This window comes from Oncorhynchus tshawytscha, linkage group LG28 (genome assembly GCF_018296145.1).
Source record: "Oncorhynchus tshawytscha isolate Ot180627B linkage group LG28, Otsh_v2.0, whole genome shotgun sequence".
Classification (NCBI taxonomy): Eukaryota; Metazoa; Chordata; class Actinopteri; order Salmoniformes; family Salmonidae; genus Oncorhynchus; species Oncorhynchus tshawytscha.
In genome coordinates this window covers 3,658,814-3,680,034 of record NC_056456.1, presented here as the reverse complement: position 1 = coordinate 3,680,034, position 21,221 = coordinate 3,658,814, and the positions used below count along the sequence as shown (strand labels likewise).

The window sequence follows — 21,221 nt, the reverse complement described above, 5'->3', positions numbered from 1 at the left end:
GTCAATGTTGAGTAAGGATGCGCACCTGATTACGCATTTAGAAGTAGGCCGAGCTACCGAACCTGTGGCCTGTGCGCAAATGTAGGTCTATAAATGTGCCCATTTGGGGATGTCTAATAGTATTTCTGATTGAATAAAAGCTGCAATATGTAACTTTTGGGGTGGCATGACCAAATTCATATAGAAATATGTGTTATAGATCTGTCATTCTCATTGCAAGCAAGTCTAAGAAACAGTATATCTGTTTTATGTGGGCTATTTCTATGTTTCCAAGTCTTAATTTTAGTTTTTGCATCTTTTACTTTAGGTTTTGTACACCAGCTTCAAACAGCTGAAAATACAATGTTAATTTTTGATTTTCTTTCTTCTGGTTAGGCTCTCAGGCTCCCTCAAATAATTTGCGTGTCCTCCTAAATTAATCAAACAGTGTGCTTAAAGCATAACAACAAGCTCAGTACATATAGTTGATTTTATTACAACACAGGCACGCAGTGTGTCTACATATTTGAACATTTCCACCAATCGATTGGTCAAAAGACGACGACTCTCGGTCTGACATTTTATTTCGTCAGGGACAACACTAATGAATACATCCTTAACATAATTCAAAACAAAGCATACAAAGACAAAACCATCCCAAACCACAGAGCACACCTCCCATAACATTACTTACTGAATCCAACCATTCTATCAGGTACTTTAAAGTCTTCTGTCATGACAGCCCTAAATGACAAAAGGGTGGGGTGAAAAGAGACAAAATATATCAAACAGAAAGGCCAGCAGATGTCAAATTATTACATTCCATCACTCCATTCAACAATGTGAACTACACTGAACAAAAATATAAATGCAACATCTAAAGTGCTGGTCCCATGTTTCATTAAATAAAAAATGCCTTTAATGCTCCATACGCACAAAAATAACACATTTCTCTAAAATGTGCACAAATTTGCTTACCTCCCTGTTAGTTAACATTTCTCCTTTGCCAAGATAATCCATCCACCTGACAGGTGTGGCATATCTAGATTCTGATTAAACATCACGGTCATTACACAGGTGCAACTTGTGCTGGGGACAATAAAAGGCTAAAATGTGCAGTTGTCACAACACAATGCCACAGATGTCATGTTGAGGGAGCGACCCATGGTGACCGGCATCAACCACAGACTACGTGTATGGCGTCATGTGGGCAAGCGGTTTGCTGATGTCAACGATGGTGTTATGGCATGGGCAGGCATAAGCTCCGGACAATGAACACAATTGCATTTAATTAATGGCAATTTGAATACACAGAAATACCGTGACGAGATCCTGAGGCCCATTGTGAGGCCCATTTCTTTTTAAGGTATCTGTGACTAACAGATGCATATCTGTATTCCCAGTAATGTGAAATCCATAGATTAGGGCCGAATGAATTTATTTCAATTGACAGACTTCTTTATATGAACTGTAAAATCTTTGAAATTGTTGCATGTTACGTTTATATTTTTGTTCAGTATCTATAATACTTAAGACTTTACTATATTTTCAAACAAAACAGTGATGCTGAGCACCAATCATTATCTGGTCTCAGTACTTCAGTGCTATCCCACTGGGGATCCAAAGTTATGTCTTTGGGTTGGACAGTAAGCTAAAATGACATGGAGGAGGGGGAATCATCGCACAGATTTCTCAATCAATACCTATTCAGTATGTCAATACAGCGGATAAATTGGTGCTGGCTACAGGCTTACCTTTGATGTACCATGGCTCCCAGCTGGTTACCTACTGTGAGGGAAATAGACAAGAGCCAACCAGGGATGGGACCAGAGCCAGATGGAGATGCAGTGGAGAGAGAAAAAGATTAGAAGTATTAACTGCATCCTGCACCTGTGCCAAAGAGCCCAATTGCAGGAGTTATGCGCCTGGGCAGAGGGTGAAAATGATGAGATGGATCTGTCAATATTTTTTTTATATCAGACACACAGCTGGATGGCGAAGTAAAGTGTGTGTGCAATACACCACCCCACTAGGAGATGAGCCTATGACAGGTATAAAGTTGGGTATGCTAGCTAAGCTAACCCCCTCCCAGTTAATAGCATATTAGACATGCCTCCCTCTGGCCAGAACCCAAAGCTAGGGGATGAAGCTTGGGACGGCACAGAGTCCAGCTATTCCTTCAACATTAACAAACCAGAGACAATTATAGGCTACAATAGGCCGAAAACAACTGACGGAGAGGCCGAGAGGGCTCATCCGAAATGCAGCGTATCATGTAACAGCCCAGATGAGTAAAGGATACACTACCTCACTACTTTTTATGATGACTATTAGCCAGAGTAAAAAATAGAGTCTTAAGTCTAATTGAAATGCCCATTAGTTAAATGAATCCAAAAATAAAATTGCAAGCAGCAATGAACAGGGTTCACAGGATGACAGAAAGGACAAGATCAGATGGATAACAAAGCAAGCACAATCATGTGGGAACTATCTTCCTTATTTGCAATCAGTAAAGTTTAGTCTAGTGCTGTAGGTTGATTATCTTTGAATGCAGCAGGTAATCATTCTTGAAGGGATACTTTGGGATTTTGGCAATGAGGCCCTTTACCTACTTCCCCAGTCAGATGAACTTGTGGATACCTTTTGTATGTCTCTCTGTGTCCAGTATAAAGGAAGGTAGAGGTAGTTTCGCAAGCCAACGCTAATTAGAGAGTTAGCGCAAATGCTAGTTTGCAAATAGTATCCATGAGTTAATCTGACTGTGGGGAAGCAGATAAAGGGCCTCATTGCCAAAATCCCAAAGTATCCCTTAACGTGTTCACTTAATGTATTGAGTTTATATACCAGTTTCCCAAGTGGCACTGCGGTCTAAGGCACTGCATCTCAATGCTAGAGGCGTCACTACAGACCCTGGTTTGATTCCAGGCTGTATCACAACCAGACGTGATTGGGAGTACCATAGGGCAGTGCTGTCAACGTAAATAAAACTTTAAAAAGTTGATAGGCCAGAGTGAAGTGAATTTAAAGTGGTTTATTGAATTTAAAGTGAATTTAAAGTGGTTTATTAAAATGGACACATTAATCTGATTTGCCTTTACCATGGGCCTACATATCGAATTTGGTGTTAGATTTTCATTATAAATAAGATTTAGTTCTTAACTGACTTGCCTAGTTAAATAAGGGTTAAATAAAACCATTATAAAAAGTTGATAGGCCAATGTGGCGCGAATTTAAAGTGGTTTAGTCAATGGACACATTAATCTGATTTGCCAATAACTCAGCCATCTTTTGACCAATCCTTTAGCTTTTCTCAAACTAAATTAAGACATGTACCATGGGCCTACATTCCATTTATACCTATTGTTCATGAGAAGATGTGAAATATTTTTAGCATATGTGCTAATACGCCGCTACTGGTATAGCGTGGCCATCTTTAAACGCATAAACTTTCGTTTCTCAAACTCTTTAGGGGCTGTTGTGATGAGTCCGAAGACCAAATTCGGAGTGAATTTGACTTTTAGTCCATTTTTATTTTACCAATCTTGAGTTATTTGACCATGTAAAGGAAAAAAAAAAATAAGAATTCAGATAATAACAATAGGTATCAGCTTCGTTTAGCCTGATGAGACAAAATTATTCCGCTGCTCTGTTGCCCGCTACATACTTTAGTCAGACTGCCATCATTGAAGTCGTTTGTGGTGATGAAGGGCATAATAACAATAGGTATCAGCTTCGTTTAGCCTGATGAGACAAAATTATTCCGCTGCTCTGTTGTCCGCTACATACTTTAGTCAGACTGCCATCATTGAAGTCGTTTGTGGTGATGAAGGGCATTGTACAAAACAAAGTCACCAGCGATTGGATCATCTCTAACCAATCAAAGTATCAAAGCCAATGATGAATTTTCAAACCACTGTGTTTTTGCTCTGGGCCAACCCATCGGTTTCTGGACCAATCAGATGGTCCCAAATGTGTATGCATTCGGTGAAGAGTCGGGGAGGTACTCGGGGAGGTACTCAGATCCAGACTCATTGCAGAGAAGACACTAAAGTCAATGGGTGTGGAGAAGCATCGAGTCTGGGTAGCCAGGCAAAGCATCGCTGTGAATCTCTAATAATATAACTGCAATATACATTTACGTCATTTAGCAGACACTCTTATCCAGAGTAGTAGTGAGTGCATACATTTTTATACTAGTCCCCCGTGGGAATCGAACCCACAACCGTGGCGTTGCAAGTGCCATGTTCTACCAACAGAGCTACACGGGACTACAGTAACATCTAACTCTGAATTTACAAACAGACAGTCTGTCAACGTTCTGAATTTACGAACAACCCAGAGCACACTAACACACTGGAGGCAATTTATGAACGTGCCCTTAGCTAGTTGTCAATCAAATGTACACTGCTCAAAACAATAAAGGGAACACTTAGACAACACAATGTAACTCCAAGTCAATCACACTTCTGTGAAATCAAACTGTCCACTTAGGAATCAACACTGATTGACAATACATTTCACATGCTGTTGTGCAAATGGAATAGACAACAGGTGGAAAGTATAGGCAATTAGCAAGACACCCCCAATAAAGGAGTGGTTCTGCAGGTGGTGACCACAGACCACTTCTCAGTTCCTATGCTTCCTGGCTGATGTTTTGGTCACTTTTGAATGCTGGCGGTACTTTCACTCTAGTGGTAGCATGAGACGGAGTCTACAACCCACACCAGTGGCTCAGGTAGTGCAGCTCATCCAGGATGACACATCAATGCGAGCTGTGGCAAGAAGGTTTGCTGTGTCTGTCAGCGTAGTGTCCAGAGCATGGAGGCGCTACTAGGAGACAGGCCAGTACACCAGGAGGAGGCCGTAGGAGGGCAACAACCCAGCAGCAGGACCGCTACCTCCGCCTTTGTGCAAGGAGGAGCACGAGGAGCACTGCCAGAGCCCTGCAAAATGACCTCCAGCAGGCCACAAATGTGCATGTGTCTGCTCAAACGGTCAGAAACAGACTCCATGAGGGTGGTATGAGGGCCCAACGTCCACATGTGGGGGTTGTGCTTACAGCCCAACACCGTGCAATACGTTTGGCATTTGCCAGAGAACACCAAGATTGGCAAATTCGCCACTGGCGCCCTGTGCTCTTCACAGATGAAAGCAGGTTCACACTGAGCACATGTGACAGACGTGACAGAGTCTGGAGACGCCGTGGAGAACGTTCTGCTGCCTGCAACATCCTCCAGCATGACCGGTTTGGCGGTGGGTCAGTCATGGTTGTGGGTGGCATTTCTTTGGGGGGCCGCAGAGCCCTCCATGTGCTCGCCAGAGGTAGCTTGACTGCCATTAGGTACCGAGATGAGATCCTCAGACCCCTTGTGAGACCATATGCTGGTGCAGTTGGCCCTGGGTTCCTCCTAATGCAAGACAATGCTAGACCTCATGTGGCTTGAGTGTGTCAGCAGTTCCTGCAAGAGGAAGGCATTGATGCTATGGACTGGCCCGCCCGTTCCCCAGACCTGAGTCCAATTGAGCACATCTGGGACATCCTGTCTCGCTCCATCCACCAACGCCACGTTGCACCACAGACTGTCCAGTAGTTGGCGGATGCTTTAGTCCAGGTCTGGAAGGAGATCCCTCAGGAGACCATCCGCCACCTCATCAGGAGCATGCCCAGGCGTTGTATTGAGGTCATGCAGGCACGTGGAGGCCACACACACTACTGAGCCTCATTTTGCATTGTTATAAGGACATTACATCAAAGTTGGATCAGCCTGTAGTGTGGTTTTCCACTTTAATTTTGAGTGTGACTCCAAATCCAGACCTCCATGGGTTGATAAATTTGATTTCCATTGATAATTTTTGTGTGATTTTGTTGTCAGCACATTCAACTATGTAAAGAAAATAGTATTTAATAAGAATATTTCATTCATTCAGATCTAGGGTGTGTTATTTTAGTGTTCCCTTTATTTTTTTGAGCAGTGTATTATCGAATAGATATTTGAAAAACACATTGAGGATTGATTATAAAAAACGGTTGCCATGTTTCTGTCGATATTATGGATATAATTTGGAATTTTTGTCTACGTTGTCGTGACCGCTATTTCCGGTGGATTCCTGGGCATAACGCATCAAACTAACGGAGGTATTTGGATATAAAAAATATATTTATTGAACAAAAGGAAAATTTGCTGTCTAACTGGGAGTCTCGTGAGTAAAAACATCCGAGGATCATCAAAGGTAAACGATTGCTTTTCTGATTTTCGTGACCAAGTTACATGCCGCTAGGTGTACATAATGTTTTTCTAGTATATCGACAAACTTACACAAACGCTTGTATTGTTTTCGCTGTAAAGCATAATTTCAAAATCTGAGACGACAGGGTGATTAACAAAAGGCTAAGCTGTGTTTCGCTATATTTCACTTGTGATTTCATGAATATTAATATTTTCTGGTAAGATTATTTGACCGTTGCGCTATGCTATTTAGCGTAGTTGATGACAATTATCCCGGATTCAGGAATGGTGATTCCAAGAGGTTATTAAGGAAGGAAGAAGCCACTGCTCCAAAACCACCATAAAAAAGCCAGGACTACGGTTTGCAACTGCACATGGGGACAAAGATCGTACTTTTTGGAGAAATGACTTCTGGTCTGATGAAACAAAAATAGAAGTGTTTGACCATAATGACCGTCGTTATATTTGGAGGAAAAAGGAGGAGGATTGCAAGCTGAAGAACACCATCCCAACCGTGAAGCACGGGGGTGGCAGCATCATGTTGTGGGTGTGCTTTGCTGCAGGAGGGACTGGTGCACTTCACAAAATAGATGGCATCACCAGGAAGGAAAATTAGGTGGATATATTGAAGCAACATCTCAAAACATCAGTCAGGAAGTTAAAGCTGGTCGCAAATGGGTCTTCCAAATGGACAATGACCTCGAGCATACTACCCAAATTGTGGCAAAATGGCTTAAGGACAACAATGTCAAGGTATTGGAGTGGCCATCACAAAGCTCTGACCTCAATCCCATTGAAAGTTTTTGGGCAGAACTGAAAAGGCTTTTGCGAGCAAGGAGGCCTACAAACCTGAAGCCTGTCAGGAGGAATGGGCCAAAATACACCCAACTTATTGTGGGAAGCATGTGGAAGGCTACCCACAACGTTTGACCCAAGTTAAACATTTTAAAGGCAATGCTACCAAATACTAATTGAGTGTATGTAAACTTCTGACCCACTGGGAATGTGAAGAAAGAAATAAAACCGTATGATTTGGTCACACCTAATGTTTTTTCTTTCTCATGGGTTTGTTTTGAGTTGTCAGCCTAATGACGGCTCATTTCAATGGCAGCTTTTTGGACTTCATATTGAGGGTTAAATGCAACAGATTCCAAATGCCACACTTGAAATCAACTCTAGACATTTTATCTGCTTACTTGCAAATTGCCTAATGAGGGGATAAAACACACCTGGCCATGGAACAGCTGAGCGGCCAATTTCCAATTACTTTTGGTCCCTTAGAAAGGGGGGACCACATGTAAAAAGTCCTGTAATTCCTACACCATCCACCCGATTTGGATGTAAAAACCAACAAAATTATTCATCATTTAATTTCAACTAAAATATGTTGTGGTAGACAGCTAAAAGAAAAATTTGGTCAATGCCCAAATATTTATGGACATGACTGCATATTTCAGATAATTCAAAGTATCTACCCTTTGCCTTGACAGCTTTGCACACACAACCAGGTTCACTCTGCTGTCTAACTAATCCCAAACCATCTCAATTGGGTTGAGGTCGGGTGATTGCGGAGGCCAGGTCATCTGATGCAGCACTCCATCACTCTCCTTCTTGGTCAAATAGCCCTTACACAGCCTGGAGGTGTGTTTTGGGTCATTGTCCTGTTGAAAAACGATAGTCCCACTAAGTGCAAACCAGATGGGATGGCGTATCGCTGCAGAATGGCGTATCGCTACAGGATGCTGTGGTAGCCATGCTGGTGTGCCTTGAATTCTAAATAAATCACAGACAGTGTCACCAGCAAAGCACCCCCACACCACCTCCTCCATGCTTCCCGGTGGGAACCACAAATGCGGAGATCATCCATTCACCTAATCTGCATCTCACAAAGACATGGCGATTGGAACCAAAAATCTCAAATTTGGACTCATCAGACCACCGGTCTAATGTCCATTGCTTGTGTTTCTTGGCCCAAGCAAGTCTATTCTCCTTATTGGTGTCCCTTAGTAGTTGTTTCTTTGCAGCAATTCGAGCATGAAGTCCTGATTCACACAGTCTCCTCTGAACAGTTGATGTTGAGATGTGTCTGTTACTTGTACTCTGAAGCATTTATTTGAGCTGAAATTTCTGAGGCTGGTAACTCTAACTTATCCTCTGCAGCAGAGGTAAGTCTGGGTCTTCTTTTCCTGTGGCAGTCATCATGAGAGCAAGTTTCATCATAGCACTTGATGGTTTTTGCGACTGCATTTGAGAAACTTTAGAAGTTCTTGAAGTTCTTGACTGACCTGCTTGTCTTAAAGTAATGATGGACTGTCGTTTCTCTTTGCTTATTTGAGCTTTTCTTCTCATAATATAACTTGGTCTTTTACCAGACAGCCCTATCGTCTGTATACCAGCCCTACCTTGTCACAACACAACTGACTGGCTCAAACGCATTAAGGAAATACATTCCACAAACTAACTTAACAAGGCACACCTGTTAATGGAAATGCATTCCAGGTGAGTACCTCATGATGCTGGATGAGAGAATTCCAAGTGTGCAAAGCTGTCATCAAGGCAAAGGGTGGCTACTTTAAAGAATCTCAAATATATTTTGATTTGTAAAACACTTTATTGGTTACTACATGATTGCATATAAGTTATTTCATAGTTTTGATGGTTTCACTATTAATCTGCAATGTAGAAAATAGTAAAAAATAAAGAAAAACCCTGGAATGAGAAGGTGTGTGCAAACCTTTAACTAGCACTGTAAGTTGAAACAGAACCCAAAACAATTCTAAAGTAGAATAAAAACATTTTAAACTGAGGTAAACCTTAACACTTGGACATGAACATTTCTGATCCAAAATTTTGAAAGCTTTTACTATTGGCTTTTATGGTATGTGTTTAGAAAATTGTTACAATAACCGACAAAACGTTCATGAACTCGTTTGGAGGTAAGAAGATTAAAACATTGTGAAAACCATAGGAAACTATCCTTTTAAATCGTCGGCGGGAGAGAAATGGAGGTTACCTCCATCTTCCACCGAACGCTTCTGGCCCCCATAGCCATACATGGAGGGGTCTACAATCTGCTCATTCCCCATCTTTGCTGCCATCTGAAAGGTGAGGAAAAATAATAATAATTACTTCACAGATTTTCTATACAACAGTTAATCCATTCATTGTATCCATTGTTGCATTACACGTAAATGGCTAATTGCATTAAGTTTTCCCAAATTGCTAGTGCTATGACCACATTACATTTTAGTCACATACGGGCGCAATTAGGGTTAAATTGACATTTCAGGATTTTGGCAATGTACCTTTATCTAATTCCCCCAGAGTCAGATGAACTCATGGATATCATTTTTATTACTCCGTGTCTAGTATGAAGTTAGTTAGAGGTAGTTTTGCGATCAAATGCAAACTAGTAGATACCCATAGACTTCCAGTCATTGCTCTAATGCTAGTTAGCATTTGTTCTTGAAACTACCTCTAATTTCCTTCTTACTAGACACTTTTTATTTGATTTTAACTTTCGACCAATGGATTGTATAGACACATCTATTGTGTTTTAATCAAATAAAGTATATGCACTGAGCTTGTCTGATGGTTTAAGCGCACTGTTTGATGAAATAATAGAAGCACAAGCATTTCTTTACACTCACATTAATATCTGCTAACCATGTGTATGTGAACAATAAAATTTGATTTGAATAATTAAGACAAATGACTAGCGGGAGTCCAACTCAACTTATTTGATTGTGCTGGGCTCGGCTCAGACTTGCTGCACTGGGTTTAAAAAAATGACAGTGAGTGACTTAACTAGCACCCATTGTCTCGCTCTCCTCCCTGCTGCAGCGACCACCACAGAACATCAATAGTGTTTATCGCGCTGTCCGTGTTTCTGAAACGGCAACATAATTACAGCCATTTCTGACTTTAAAGTTCTGTTACTGAAACCCCTCATTTGTTTAGGAAAAGCATTCCCGATTCCCCCAACCCTTGCTCTGTTTGCGTGACCCATGCACATGAATAGGGCCTGACCTATAGCATATCATAATCACGTCTCACATCAATAAATTGGTTATAACAAACAGATGTCTCAAGTTGAGGGAATGTGCAATTGGTATGCTGACAGCAGGATTGTCCAACAGAGCTGTGCCAGAGAATTGAATGTTAATTTCTCTACCATAAGCCGTCACCAACATTGTTATAGAGAATTTGGCAGTACGTCACAACCACAGACCATGTGTAATCACGCCAGCCCAGGACCTTCACATCCAGCTTCTCTTTTGTGGGGAAAACCCCATTATGATTGGCTGGGCCTGGCTCCCCAGTGGGTGGACTTTGCTCCTAAGCGTGTGTGTGGAGGTGGGGCTACGCCCTCCCAGCCGGCCCAAGGCTGCGCCCCTGCCCAGTCATGTGAAATCCATAGATATGGGTATCATTTATTTATTTAAATTGACTGACTTTCTATGAACTGTAACTCAGGTAAAATCTTTGAAGTTGTTGCATGTTGTGTTCATAATTCTGTTCAGTATAATTTGACCGTTTAGAACAATGTAAACACTAAACAAATAAGCGTACCAGAGAGTCTGTTGTAACTTTTTTGTTAAGCCTTTATTACAGCAAAGACTCAAAGCAGTTGCATTCATTCTTGAATGCAATTTCCAAAATAGAATTGTTTATTTATTGCAGGCCAGTCAAGTTCATCCACACCGATCTTGACAAACCATTTCTGTATGGACCTCGCTTTGTGCACATGGGCATTGTCATGTTGAAACATGAAAGGGCTTCATACATCTGTTACCTCAAAGTTACCAAAAATGTCATTGTATGCTGTAGGTAGCTTCCCTTCAACTGGAACTAAGGGGCCTAACCCGAACCATGAACAACAGCCCCAGCCCATTCATTATTCCTCCTCCACCAAACTTTACAGTTGGCAATATGCATTCGGGCAGGTAGCGTTCTTCCTGGCATCCGCCAAACCCAGATTCACCCGTCGGACTGCCAGATCGTTTATCACTCCAGAGAACACGTTTCCACTGCTCTGGAATACAATGGCGGTGGGCATTACACCACTCCAGCTGATGCTTGGCATTGGCCATGTAGTGTAGCAACATGGTCTAGGAAAAGACGCCAACTGAACAGCGCACTGATGTGTTTCAGAACCGTGAACAGCGACCACTATCCAACGCAGGAGAAAGTGCATTTGTTCTGAAATAATATAATTGTTATTAGCGATGCACCATTCTTCTTAGGTAAAATAACCATTAACAACTTCAGCAGCACGTCTTAAAGTGGACTGTGCCATCCCCACAGCCTCCACAACGTATTAGTCGACTCAGACAGGCACGAATCAGACAGGTGTTTTAGAAGAAACAAAAATGACATAAAAATGATATCCACGACTTCTCCTGACTCTAGGGACGTAGATAAAGGGCCTCGTTGACAAAATCCCAAAATATGCCTGTAAGTGCCTTTGCTCAAGGGCACATCGACATATTTTTCACCTAGTTGGCTTTGGGATTCAAAACAGCGACCCTTTGGTTGCTGGTCTTATGCTCTTAACCGCTAGGCTACCTGCCGCCCCAGGGTAGCCTAGTGGTCTTATGCTCTTAACCGCTAGGCTACCTACCTGCCGCCCCAGGGTAGCCTAGTGGTCTTATGCTCTTAACCGCTAGGCTACCTGCCGCCCCAGGGTAGCCTAGTGGTCTTATGCTCTTAACCGCTAGGCTACCTACCTGCCGCCCCAGGGTAGCCTAGTGGTCTTATGCTCTTAACCGCTAGGCTACCTACCTGCCGCCCCAGGGTAGCCTAGTGGTCTTATGCTCTTAACCGCTAGGCTACCTACCTGCCGCCCCAGGGTAGCCTAGTGGTCTTATGCTCTTAACCGCTAGGCTACCTGCCACCCCAGGGTAGCCTAGTGGTCTTATGCTCTTAACCGCTAGGCTACCTGCCGCCCCAGGGTAACCTAATGGTCTTATGCTCTTAACCACTAGGCTACCTGCCGCCCCAGGGTAACCTAATGGTCTTATGCTCTTAACCACTAGGCTACCTGCCGCCCCAGGATAACCTAGTGGTCTTATGCTCTTAACCGCTAGGCTACCTGCCGCCCCACACGTCAAGCAAATCCAATATCTGTAGGTCAAAAGCATCATGAGCGCTAGGGCCACCATCTGCTGAATAACAACACGCAGTTGACTCACCAGCAACTGAAATGTCTAAACCAGCGGTAACCAACGTTACATTTTTTTTTACACGACTACAAAAACATTAACCTAATAAAAACTATTTGTAGGAATGAGTTGTGTGCAGTAGGTCGAATACATTGTCACAGCATATTACCTGACAATATTGTTTTTCTCTGACCATATTATATTTCCGAAAGCAAGCTTTGATTAAAAAAATACATCAGTTGGTGTAGCACTTGCGAGGCACAGCTGAGCATAAATTTGAATTATTCGCTTTTTTATTTTACTGGACTGATGTTACCAGCTTCTGATGGTCATGGTGCTTTCAAGACAACTGGGAACTCAGGTAAGAAAAAAAATGGGGATCAAATCATAACTTCAGGTCAGAAAGTCTGAGCTCTAGATCTATGCCTGATTTTCCAAGTTGGATCTAGTCCCCTACCCCTGAACTTTGAGTTGCCAATGTATGCCGATGCAGTTGTACCATTCTCCTTCCAAATAAATTCTTGCCAACTCTTGAGATGATTTTGAATCTTTCAGGGGCCAAGTTATCACCTCTCCATGAGTTTTGGTGCTAAAGTGCAAGTTTCTGTCAAACAACGTAATAGATGGGTCAATCAATCAAAACTAAATCATGTATATTTTGCACAAGGGAGCACTGTAATATCAGATTTGGCCAGGATAGGCTGTCATAGTTAATAAGAACAAATTATTATTTACAAACTTGCCTAGTTAAATAAAGGTTTAAAAAAAAAAAAAAAAAAATTGTATCCCTAAACTTTATGTAGCACACAAAATAGCCACGTTAGTTATAGTAGTTAGCTAGTAAAAATATGTTTTGCTAGTCCCGAAAAACACTTTGTTTTATAAGGTAAAATATAACATAGTACTGAATTAACCTACTCCCTAAACGGGTTCCTAACTAGACACCACCCGCTCCCCAAAGTGTATATCTGGTGCTTGCCAGTTACATAATGGAGCTACAAACTTTGACACTGTCTCAACAGGGGAGGGAGGGGCAACTGGATCAATGTTGTCTACCTACAACTGGGAAACAAAACGGATATCTGTTTAAAAACGAGTGGGTGGGTTTGGAACCTTCGACCACTTGTCACAGATTGTTATGGGTTTCAACCCCAGAACTTCAGTGACTGAACAACAGGTTGCATGTGGACACGTGTAGAAAACGTAGCTAGCTAGTTAGCTACCTAGCTGGATTAACGAAGTCACTTGAAGACATTAACACGGTTAACTACATAAAAACATTGTTTCCTGTCGTGCCCTGTTGTATCCAAAAATGAACAAGCACGAGTATTCATTGCGAACTCGAAACTATTGTGGTTGTCAACTAGCTTAGCATGCTAGTTAGCCGGCTAGGTAACATTAGCTGTCTAGCTAGTGTGTTTTTCCATGAGCGCATAGCATAAAGTGGTGATGGGCGAGTTAAAATAAAAGTGTTTTCGTCGTTTAAAAGGCTTAGTTCAAAATCAATCGATTTCTTTGCGAGTGTTTATACTGTTATTACCTGTCGAGCCCGATGTAAAGCGTCGGCGAAGCCGTCAGCTTTCATTCCGGGCTGAGCCACGGAGGCCTGTCCCTGCACCAACTCCGCCATCATCATCATCATCCCCAGACTTCTCAGCTGTTGTTTGTACAATCTGCTTCCGCGTTCGGTCACGTGGAAAAGCACTGCACTGCAAGGTTGTTACCACAGCCACAAAGTCAAAAGGCTACATTAATTAAAGACAGTACAGCATGAGTCTAAAACTGCTTCTCCAATAGAAATCCCAGATTACACTTGTAGGCGATGTCATGGCGCGACCTTGGGTAGCAAAATGTACGCGCAGAAACACGGAATGGGGTCTAACGTTTGTCTCACGCCGAATTGCGCATGTGCAGGCAGTCAAACCAGTAATGCATTTGATATAGTTATTTTATACAAAAAAAACCATCACTTTCACGAAGTTGTAGAAATAACATGTTCGACTGCTGAAGACATTGGCTCGACTCTAGGCTGTGCCTTTAGAATTTGAGAAAATTAACAACTAAGGAAGAATGTTTCACATCTCTAACCCCAAACAACTGCTTGGTCTGACTTGCAAAGCGTTCCAGAAAACCAGAGATTTCACCTGTTGAAAAACGTGAAGCATCCAGTTGGCGTTTCCACTCACTACCAAATATGGTGAGCGGAAGCCCAGTGGCCGGCAATGGGAGAAGATAGATTTTCGCAGATGTTCTGCAAATGTTCTTATCGATAAAGCATTTGATCTCCATTCAGTTCTCTATTTCCAAAACTACAATCTGTAACAGGCAGAGTGGACTGAAGTTTGTAGACTTTACCCTTTCCCCCAAACAAATTATGGTGTTGTTTAGAAGGAGTACAAGAATGAAATGAGACATTGCACACACTTGCTTCACAGAGTAGGCATTCCCTAAATGAAATGTGCAAAAATTAGCTAGAACGTGCCAATAGGATCTTCCTAGCTCGTTCTTGTCTCTGCCCACCTCTTCGCTTCTTCTGCCTAGTATGATTAATTTGCTCCCATTGGAAAGTAAAGGCTCTGAAGGAAATGGCACCGAAGGAGATGACCTCTGTTTTATGATCCCATAATCAATTGTGCTATTGTGTATGGTTTCTTTTGTGTTATTTGTAGCTTATTTTGTACATTGTCTTATGACCGAAAAGAGCTTCTTGATATCAGGGCGGCGATTACTCACCCTGTACTGGACTGGAGGAATTTTTCTTCTTCAACGAGTCGAATGGGAAGGATTTCCTCCAGACACCTGACAAGGCCCTCATCCCCGTCATTCGCAGGAGGAAAAGAGGAAGGTATCGTGGACGACGGTCCGGGTGCCTTGTAAGGATCCGTCGCCGAGAGGGTAATCTACCTTTATCATCGGTACTATTAGCCAACTTACAATCAATCGATAATAAAATAGATAAACTACGAGCACGTATATCCTACCAATGGGACATTAAAAACGATAATATATTATGGCTGGGCAATATGATGATATATATTGTGTGACGATAGAAAAACATCTATCATTTCATATTATGCTCTATCGTTTATTTCGTTGTGTTGCAAATCACACTCTTTTTGGCAATATTTTTAGTAAATTGGACAACGCTTTGCGTTCGTGTGGAAAGAAATTTGCAACACAAACAAACATGGAGGAGAGTGAACGACAAAGAGCACGGAGACACAGCGCTCGTACCTAAAAGAGGGGCTACTTTGGTCGCATGGACGTGGTTTGGGTATGAAAAGTCTGACACAGACCAGAAAACTGTCCTCTGCAAAATATGCTGCAGGCCGGTCCCGACAACATGCTCAAACACCACTAACCTCTTTTACCCCCTACACAAGAATCATGTGAAACAGTACAGAGAAAGTCTACGGATGAGACTCCAAAAAGTACAGTTGAGTGCTCAAAACGACTCAGACGTTGCAAGAGGCTTTTGCCAGCGGCACACCATATGGATGTTATGTATGTGAGGGAGGTGAAGTCAGGTGCAGGAGAGCAGAGTAGAGTAAACAGGCGCACTTTTATTCCGTTCAACAATAGGCACGAAAAATTGACATAAGTGCCCAAAAACACGGAACCTAAACTAGAAAAGTATCGCTGGTGAACATACACCATAAATAATGAACAATTACACACAAAGACATGATGGGGAACAGAGGACTAAATACATATAGATTAATTGGGGAATGAAAACCAGGTGTGTATGGAACAAGACAAAACAAATGGACATATGAAAAATGGAGCGGAGATGGCTAGAAAGCCGGTGACGTCGATCGCCCAACGCTGCCCAAACAAGGAGAGGACTTCGGCAGGAGTCATGACAGTACCCCCCCGCCCCCCCTTGACGCACGGCTCCAGCGGTGCGCCGACACCGGCCTCGGGGACGACCTGGAGGGCGAGGCGCAGGGCGATCCGTCCGGCGACGGTGAAACTCCCGCAGCAGTTCGGGATCCAAAACATCCGCAACCGGAACCCAGCACCTCTCCTCCGGACCGTACCCCTCCCACTCCACGAGGTTTGCTGGAGGTGTACACGGGCGGCCTCCCATGTCTCCTCTGCACGCCTGAACCAGTCGTCCACCGCAGGAGCTTCGGTCTGACCCTGATGCCACGGCGCCAGAACCCGGCTGGTACCTCAATACGCACTGAAAGGGGGAGAGGTTAGTGGAGGAGTGGCGAAGCGAGTTCTGTGACATCTCGGCACAGGGCACGAACGCCGCCCACTCCCCCGGGCCGGTCCTGGCAATAGGACTGCAGATACCTGCCCACATCCTTTTTGAAAACCTGACATGAGTAAACAGGGCTTCTGCAGTCTGCAGGGCCGTAGGAAGACTGGACAGAGGGAGGAGACGACAGGACTTAAACGATCCACAAACCGGGATCGTAGTGTTTCCCTGTGAAAGAGGTAGATCAGTTACAAAATCCACAGACAGGTGTAACCAAGGTCGTTGTGGAACGGTTAAGGGGTGTAGCTTACCTCTGGACAGGTGTCTCGGAGCCTTACTCTGGGCACACACTGAGCAGGAGGAAACATAGATCCTCACGTCCTTAGCCAAGGTGGGCCACCAGTACTTCCCTTCGTATTCTGGGAACCTGGTCTGTAGGAAAGGGTAAACACAAAACGGGTAAAGAACATGGCCCACCTTGCCTGACGAGGATTCAGTCTCCTCGCTGCCCAGATGTACTCCAGGTTGCGGTGGTCAGTCCAGATGAGGAAAGGGTGTTTGGCCCCTCAAGCCACGCCTTCAACGCTTTAACCACAGCCAACAGCTCCCGGTCCCCCACATCATAGTTATGCTCCGCTGGGCTGAGATTCGGCGCGTGTAGCGGAGTACATCAGAATGTCATCAAAATACACCACTACACCCTGCCCGTGCAGGTCCCTGAAAATCTTGTCTACAAAGGCTTGGAAAACTGATGGAGCATTCATCAACCCGTATGGCATGACGAGGTACTCATAATGCCCCGAGGGGGTACTAAACGCTGTCTTCCACTCGTCTCCCTCCTGGATATGCACCAGGTTATACGCACTCCTGAGATCCAGTTTCGTGAAGAAGCGTGCCCCATGCATTGACTCAATCGCCGTGGTGATAAGAGGTAGATGGTAACTGTACCTCACCGTGATTTGATTGAGCCCTCTATTGCCAATGCACGGGCATAGACCTCCATCCTTCTTCTTCACCAAAAAGGAACTCGAGGAGGTGGGTGAAGTGGAGGACCGAATGTACCCCGGACGCAGGGATTCAGAGACATATGTCTCCATAGCCACCGTCTCCGCTTGCAAAAGGGGATACACGTGACTCCTGGGAAGCGCAGCGTCTGCCAGGAGACTTATCGCAAAATCCCCCCATCGATGAGGTGGTAATTGAGTCACCTTCTTTTTACAGAAGGCAAGAGCCAAATCGGCATATTCTGGGGGTATGCGCACGGTGGAGACCTGGTCTGGACTTTACACCGTAGTAGCACCAACAGAATCCCCTACACACCTCCCTGAACACTCTCGCGACCACGTTGTGAGAGCCCCTGTTGCCAGGAAATAGTGGGGTTATGAAGAGCTAACCAGGGAAGGACTAGTACCACGGGAAACGCAGGACAGTCAATAAGAAAGAGACAGATTTTCTCCTCGTGACCCCCCTGTGCCTCCATGGTCAGGGAGATGGTGGCTTTCCTGATTAGCCTGGACCTTAATGTTCGACTATCCAGAGTGTGAACCGGGAAAGGTCTAACTACAGGAATAATGGGGATCCCTAAAATTCCCAGCTGCTCCTGAATCGACGAGCGCCTTATGCTGGGAATGCGGGGAAAAATCAGGGAAACAAACAGATACAAACAGTTGATCAACAGAGGACTCATCTGGGGTGACGCCAGAGTGCCCTGCCTGTTGCCTCGACTCCCAGAAGAATCAACACGGCACCGACCAGCAGTGTGCCCTCTGCGGCCACAGATGGTGCACGTGATGGCTCCTCGTCCAGTCTCCCTATGAGCAGCCCCTCCCAACTCCATGGGCACCGGAGAAGGGGTGCTGGAAGATGGCACCAACAGAGCCCCCTCTGGACGTCCGCAGGTGACCAGCAGGTTATCCAACCGGATGGACACATCCGCCAGTTGGTCAAAGGAGATGGTGGCATCCTTGCAGGCCAGCTCACGTTGGATGTCCTCGCGCAGGCTGCACCGATAGTCGTCGATGAGGGCCCTGTCGTTTCAGCCTGCTCCAGCGGCCAAGGTCCGGAATTCCAGGGCATAATCCTGGGCGCTTCTCGTCCCCTGCCTTAAATTGAAGAGCCGTTCCCCTGCTGTTCTACCCTCGGGCGGATGACCGAAGACGGCCCGGAAGCGACGGGTGAACTCCTTCTTCCCACACAGCGTTTGCCCACTCCAGAGCTCTTCCTGAGAGGGATGAGACGAGGGCAGACACTCTCTCCCTTCCCATGGGAGCTTGGTGCACAGTGGCCAGGTAGAGGTCCAGTTGTAATAGGAATCCCCGGCACTGTGCTGCCGTCCCATCATACTCCCTGGGAAGGGAGAGACGTATCCCACTGGGATTTGTTCCGGACAGGACGGGTAGAGGGAACCCCGGTTGCGCTGGTCGAGACACTGGGGAGACCTCCTTTCTCTCCCAGCGGTCCATAGTCTGGACAACGCGATCCATCATGGCACCAAGATGATTTAACATAGCTGAATGTTCCTGAACACTTTCCTCAACTCCTCTAACTGGGGTACCTGCTCCTGCTGACTCCATCGTTTGGTGTGTAATTCTGTTCTGGATGTGTAAGGGAGGCGAGGTCAGGTGCAGGAGAGAAGAGTAGAGTAAACAGGCATACTTTTATTCCGTTCAACAATAGGCACGAAAAATTGACATAAGTGCCCAAAGACACGGAACATAAACTAGAAAAGTATCACGGGTGAACATTAACAATGAACAATTACACACAAAGACATGATGGGGAACAGAGGACTAAATACATATAGATTGATTGGGGAATGAAAACCAGGTGTGTATGGAATAAGACAAAACAAATGGACATATGAAAAATGGAGCGGCGATGGCTAGAAAGCCGGTGACGTCAATCGCCGAACGCTGCCCGAACAAGGAGAGGAGCAGACTTTGGCGGAAGTCGTGACAATGGCAAAGAATCACGAAGATGGAAGGAGATAACTGCTGCTGTTACAACTTACATCTGCAAAGACATGGCCCCAATTTACACTGTCGAGAAATGTGGGGTTCGTGAGTTGGTACCAAATGCAAATTGATATGTGACACGTATTAATGCCAAAATAACGTGCAAAACAGGCAAGCCCCCCCCCAAAAAAAATATATATATACATTTTAGGTCAACATTTATTTTGTTTGCAACTATATTTGAAGTGTTTTCTATTACCTTTTTAGATTTTATAGGTTAAAATAAAATAAAATGTCACATGCTTAATTGAACATTTGCACAAAGGTTCTAAATAAAAGGAGAAATAATCAAATATGAGTAAGTACCTTTTATTAGTTGAGCATAATTCAAAATGTAATAAGAAATAGGCCTTTACATTACCATTTTATATAAACTATTTATTCGTTGAATTTACAGAATATGTGCAAAATTGTATCGCCGAGCCCTATAATATATCAAATCAAATCAAAGTTTATTTGTCACGTGCGCCCAATACAACAGGTGTAGACCTTACAGTGAAATGCTTACTTACAGGCTCTAACCAACACTGCAAAAATGGTATTAGGTGAACAATAGGTAAGTAAAGAAATAAAACAACAGTAAAAACACAGGCTATATACAGTAGCAAGGCTATAGATTGTAGCGAGGCTACATACAGACACCGGTTAGTCAGGCTGATTGAGGTAGTATGTACATGTAGATATGGTTAAAGTGACTATGCATATATGATGAACAAGAGAGTAGCAGTAGCGTAAAAGAGGGGTTGGCGGGTGGTGGGTGGGACACAATGCAGATAGCCCGGTTAGCCAATGTGGTAGTATGTACATGAATGTATAGTTAAAGTGACAATGCATATATGATAAACAGAGAGTAGCAGCAGCGTAAAAAGAGAGGTTGGGGGGCACACAATGCAAATAGTCTGGGTAGCCATTTGATTACCTGTTCAGGAGTCTTACGGCTTGGGGGTAAAATTGTTGAGAAGCCTTTTTGTACTATACTTGGAGCAGACTGGAACATGTTCCGGGATTCTTCCAATGGCATTGAGGAGAAAACATCAGTCACTGGCTTTATCAATAAGTGCATCGAGGACGTCGTCCCCACAGTGACGGTACGTACATACCCCAACCAGAAGCCATGGATTACAGGCAACATTCGCACTGAGCTAAAGGGTAGAGCTGCCACTTCCAAGAAGCAGAACTCTCAAAGAAATCCTGCTATGCCTTTCCAACGAACCATCAAACAGGCAAAGCATCAATACAGGACTAAGTTGAATCGTACTACACCGGCACCGACACTTGTCGAATGTGGCAGGGCTTGCAAACTATTATAGACTACAAAGGGAAGCACAGCCACGAGCTGCCCAGTGACACGAACCTACCAGACGAGCTAAATAACTTACGTGCTCACTTAAAGGCAAGTAACACTGAAACATGCATGACAGCACCAGCCGTTCTGGACGACTGTGTGATCACACTCTCCGTAGCCAATGTGATTAAGAACTTTAAAAAGGTCAACATTCAAAAGGCCGCGAGGCCAGACACATTACCAGGACGTGTACTCCGAACATGCACTGACCAACTGGCAAGTGTCTTCACTGACATTTTCAACCTGTCCCTGACTGAGTCTGTAATACCAACATGTTTCAACCAG

At 44.1% G+C, this 21,221-nt stretch overlaps 1 protein-coding gene across 3 annotated transcripts in view; it reads right to left on the bottom strand.

The window, feature by feature from the left end:
- LOC112226516 (far upstream element-binding protein 3) overlaps positions 1-14,198 on the bottom strand; it is a 73,788-nt gene extending 59,590 nt beyond the window's left edge. For 2 of the 3 annotated variants that reach the window (XM_024390873.2, XM_024390874.2), the window contains exons 1-4: positions 13,911-14,198; positions 9,220-9,304; positions 1,734-1,767; positions 674-723 (exon numbers count right to left, since the gene is read on the bottom strand). In XM_024390873.2, the coding sequence (XP_024246641.1) occupies positions 674-723; positions 1,734-1,767; positions 9,220-9,304; positions 13,911-14,012 (271 nt within the window). In that variant the 5' untranslated portion in view covers positions 14,013-14,198. The remainder of the gene's footprint in view (positions 1-673; positions 724-1,733; positions 1,768-9,219; positions 9,305-13,910) is intronic. The other variant, XM_024390871.2, reaches the window with a different exon arrangement.
- Positions 14,199-21,221: the final 7,023 nt, after the last annotated feature.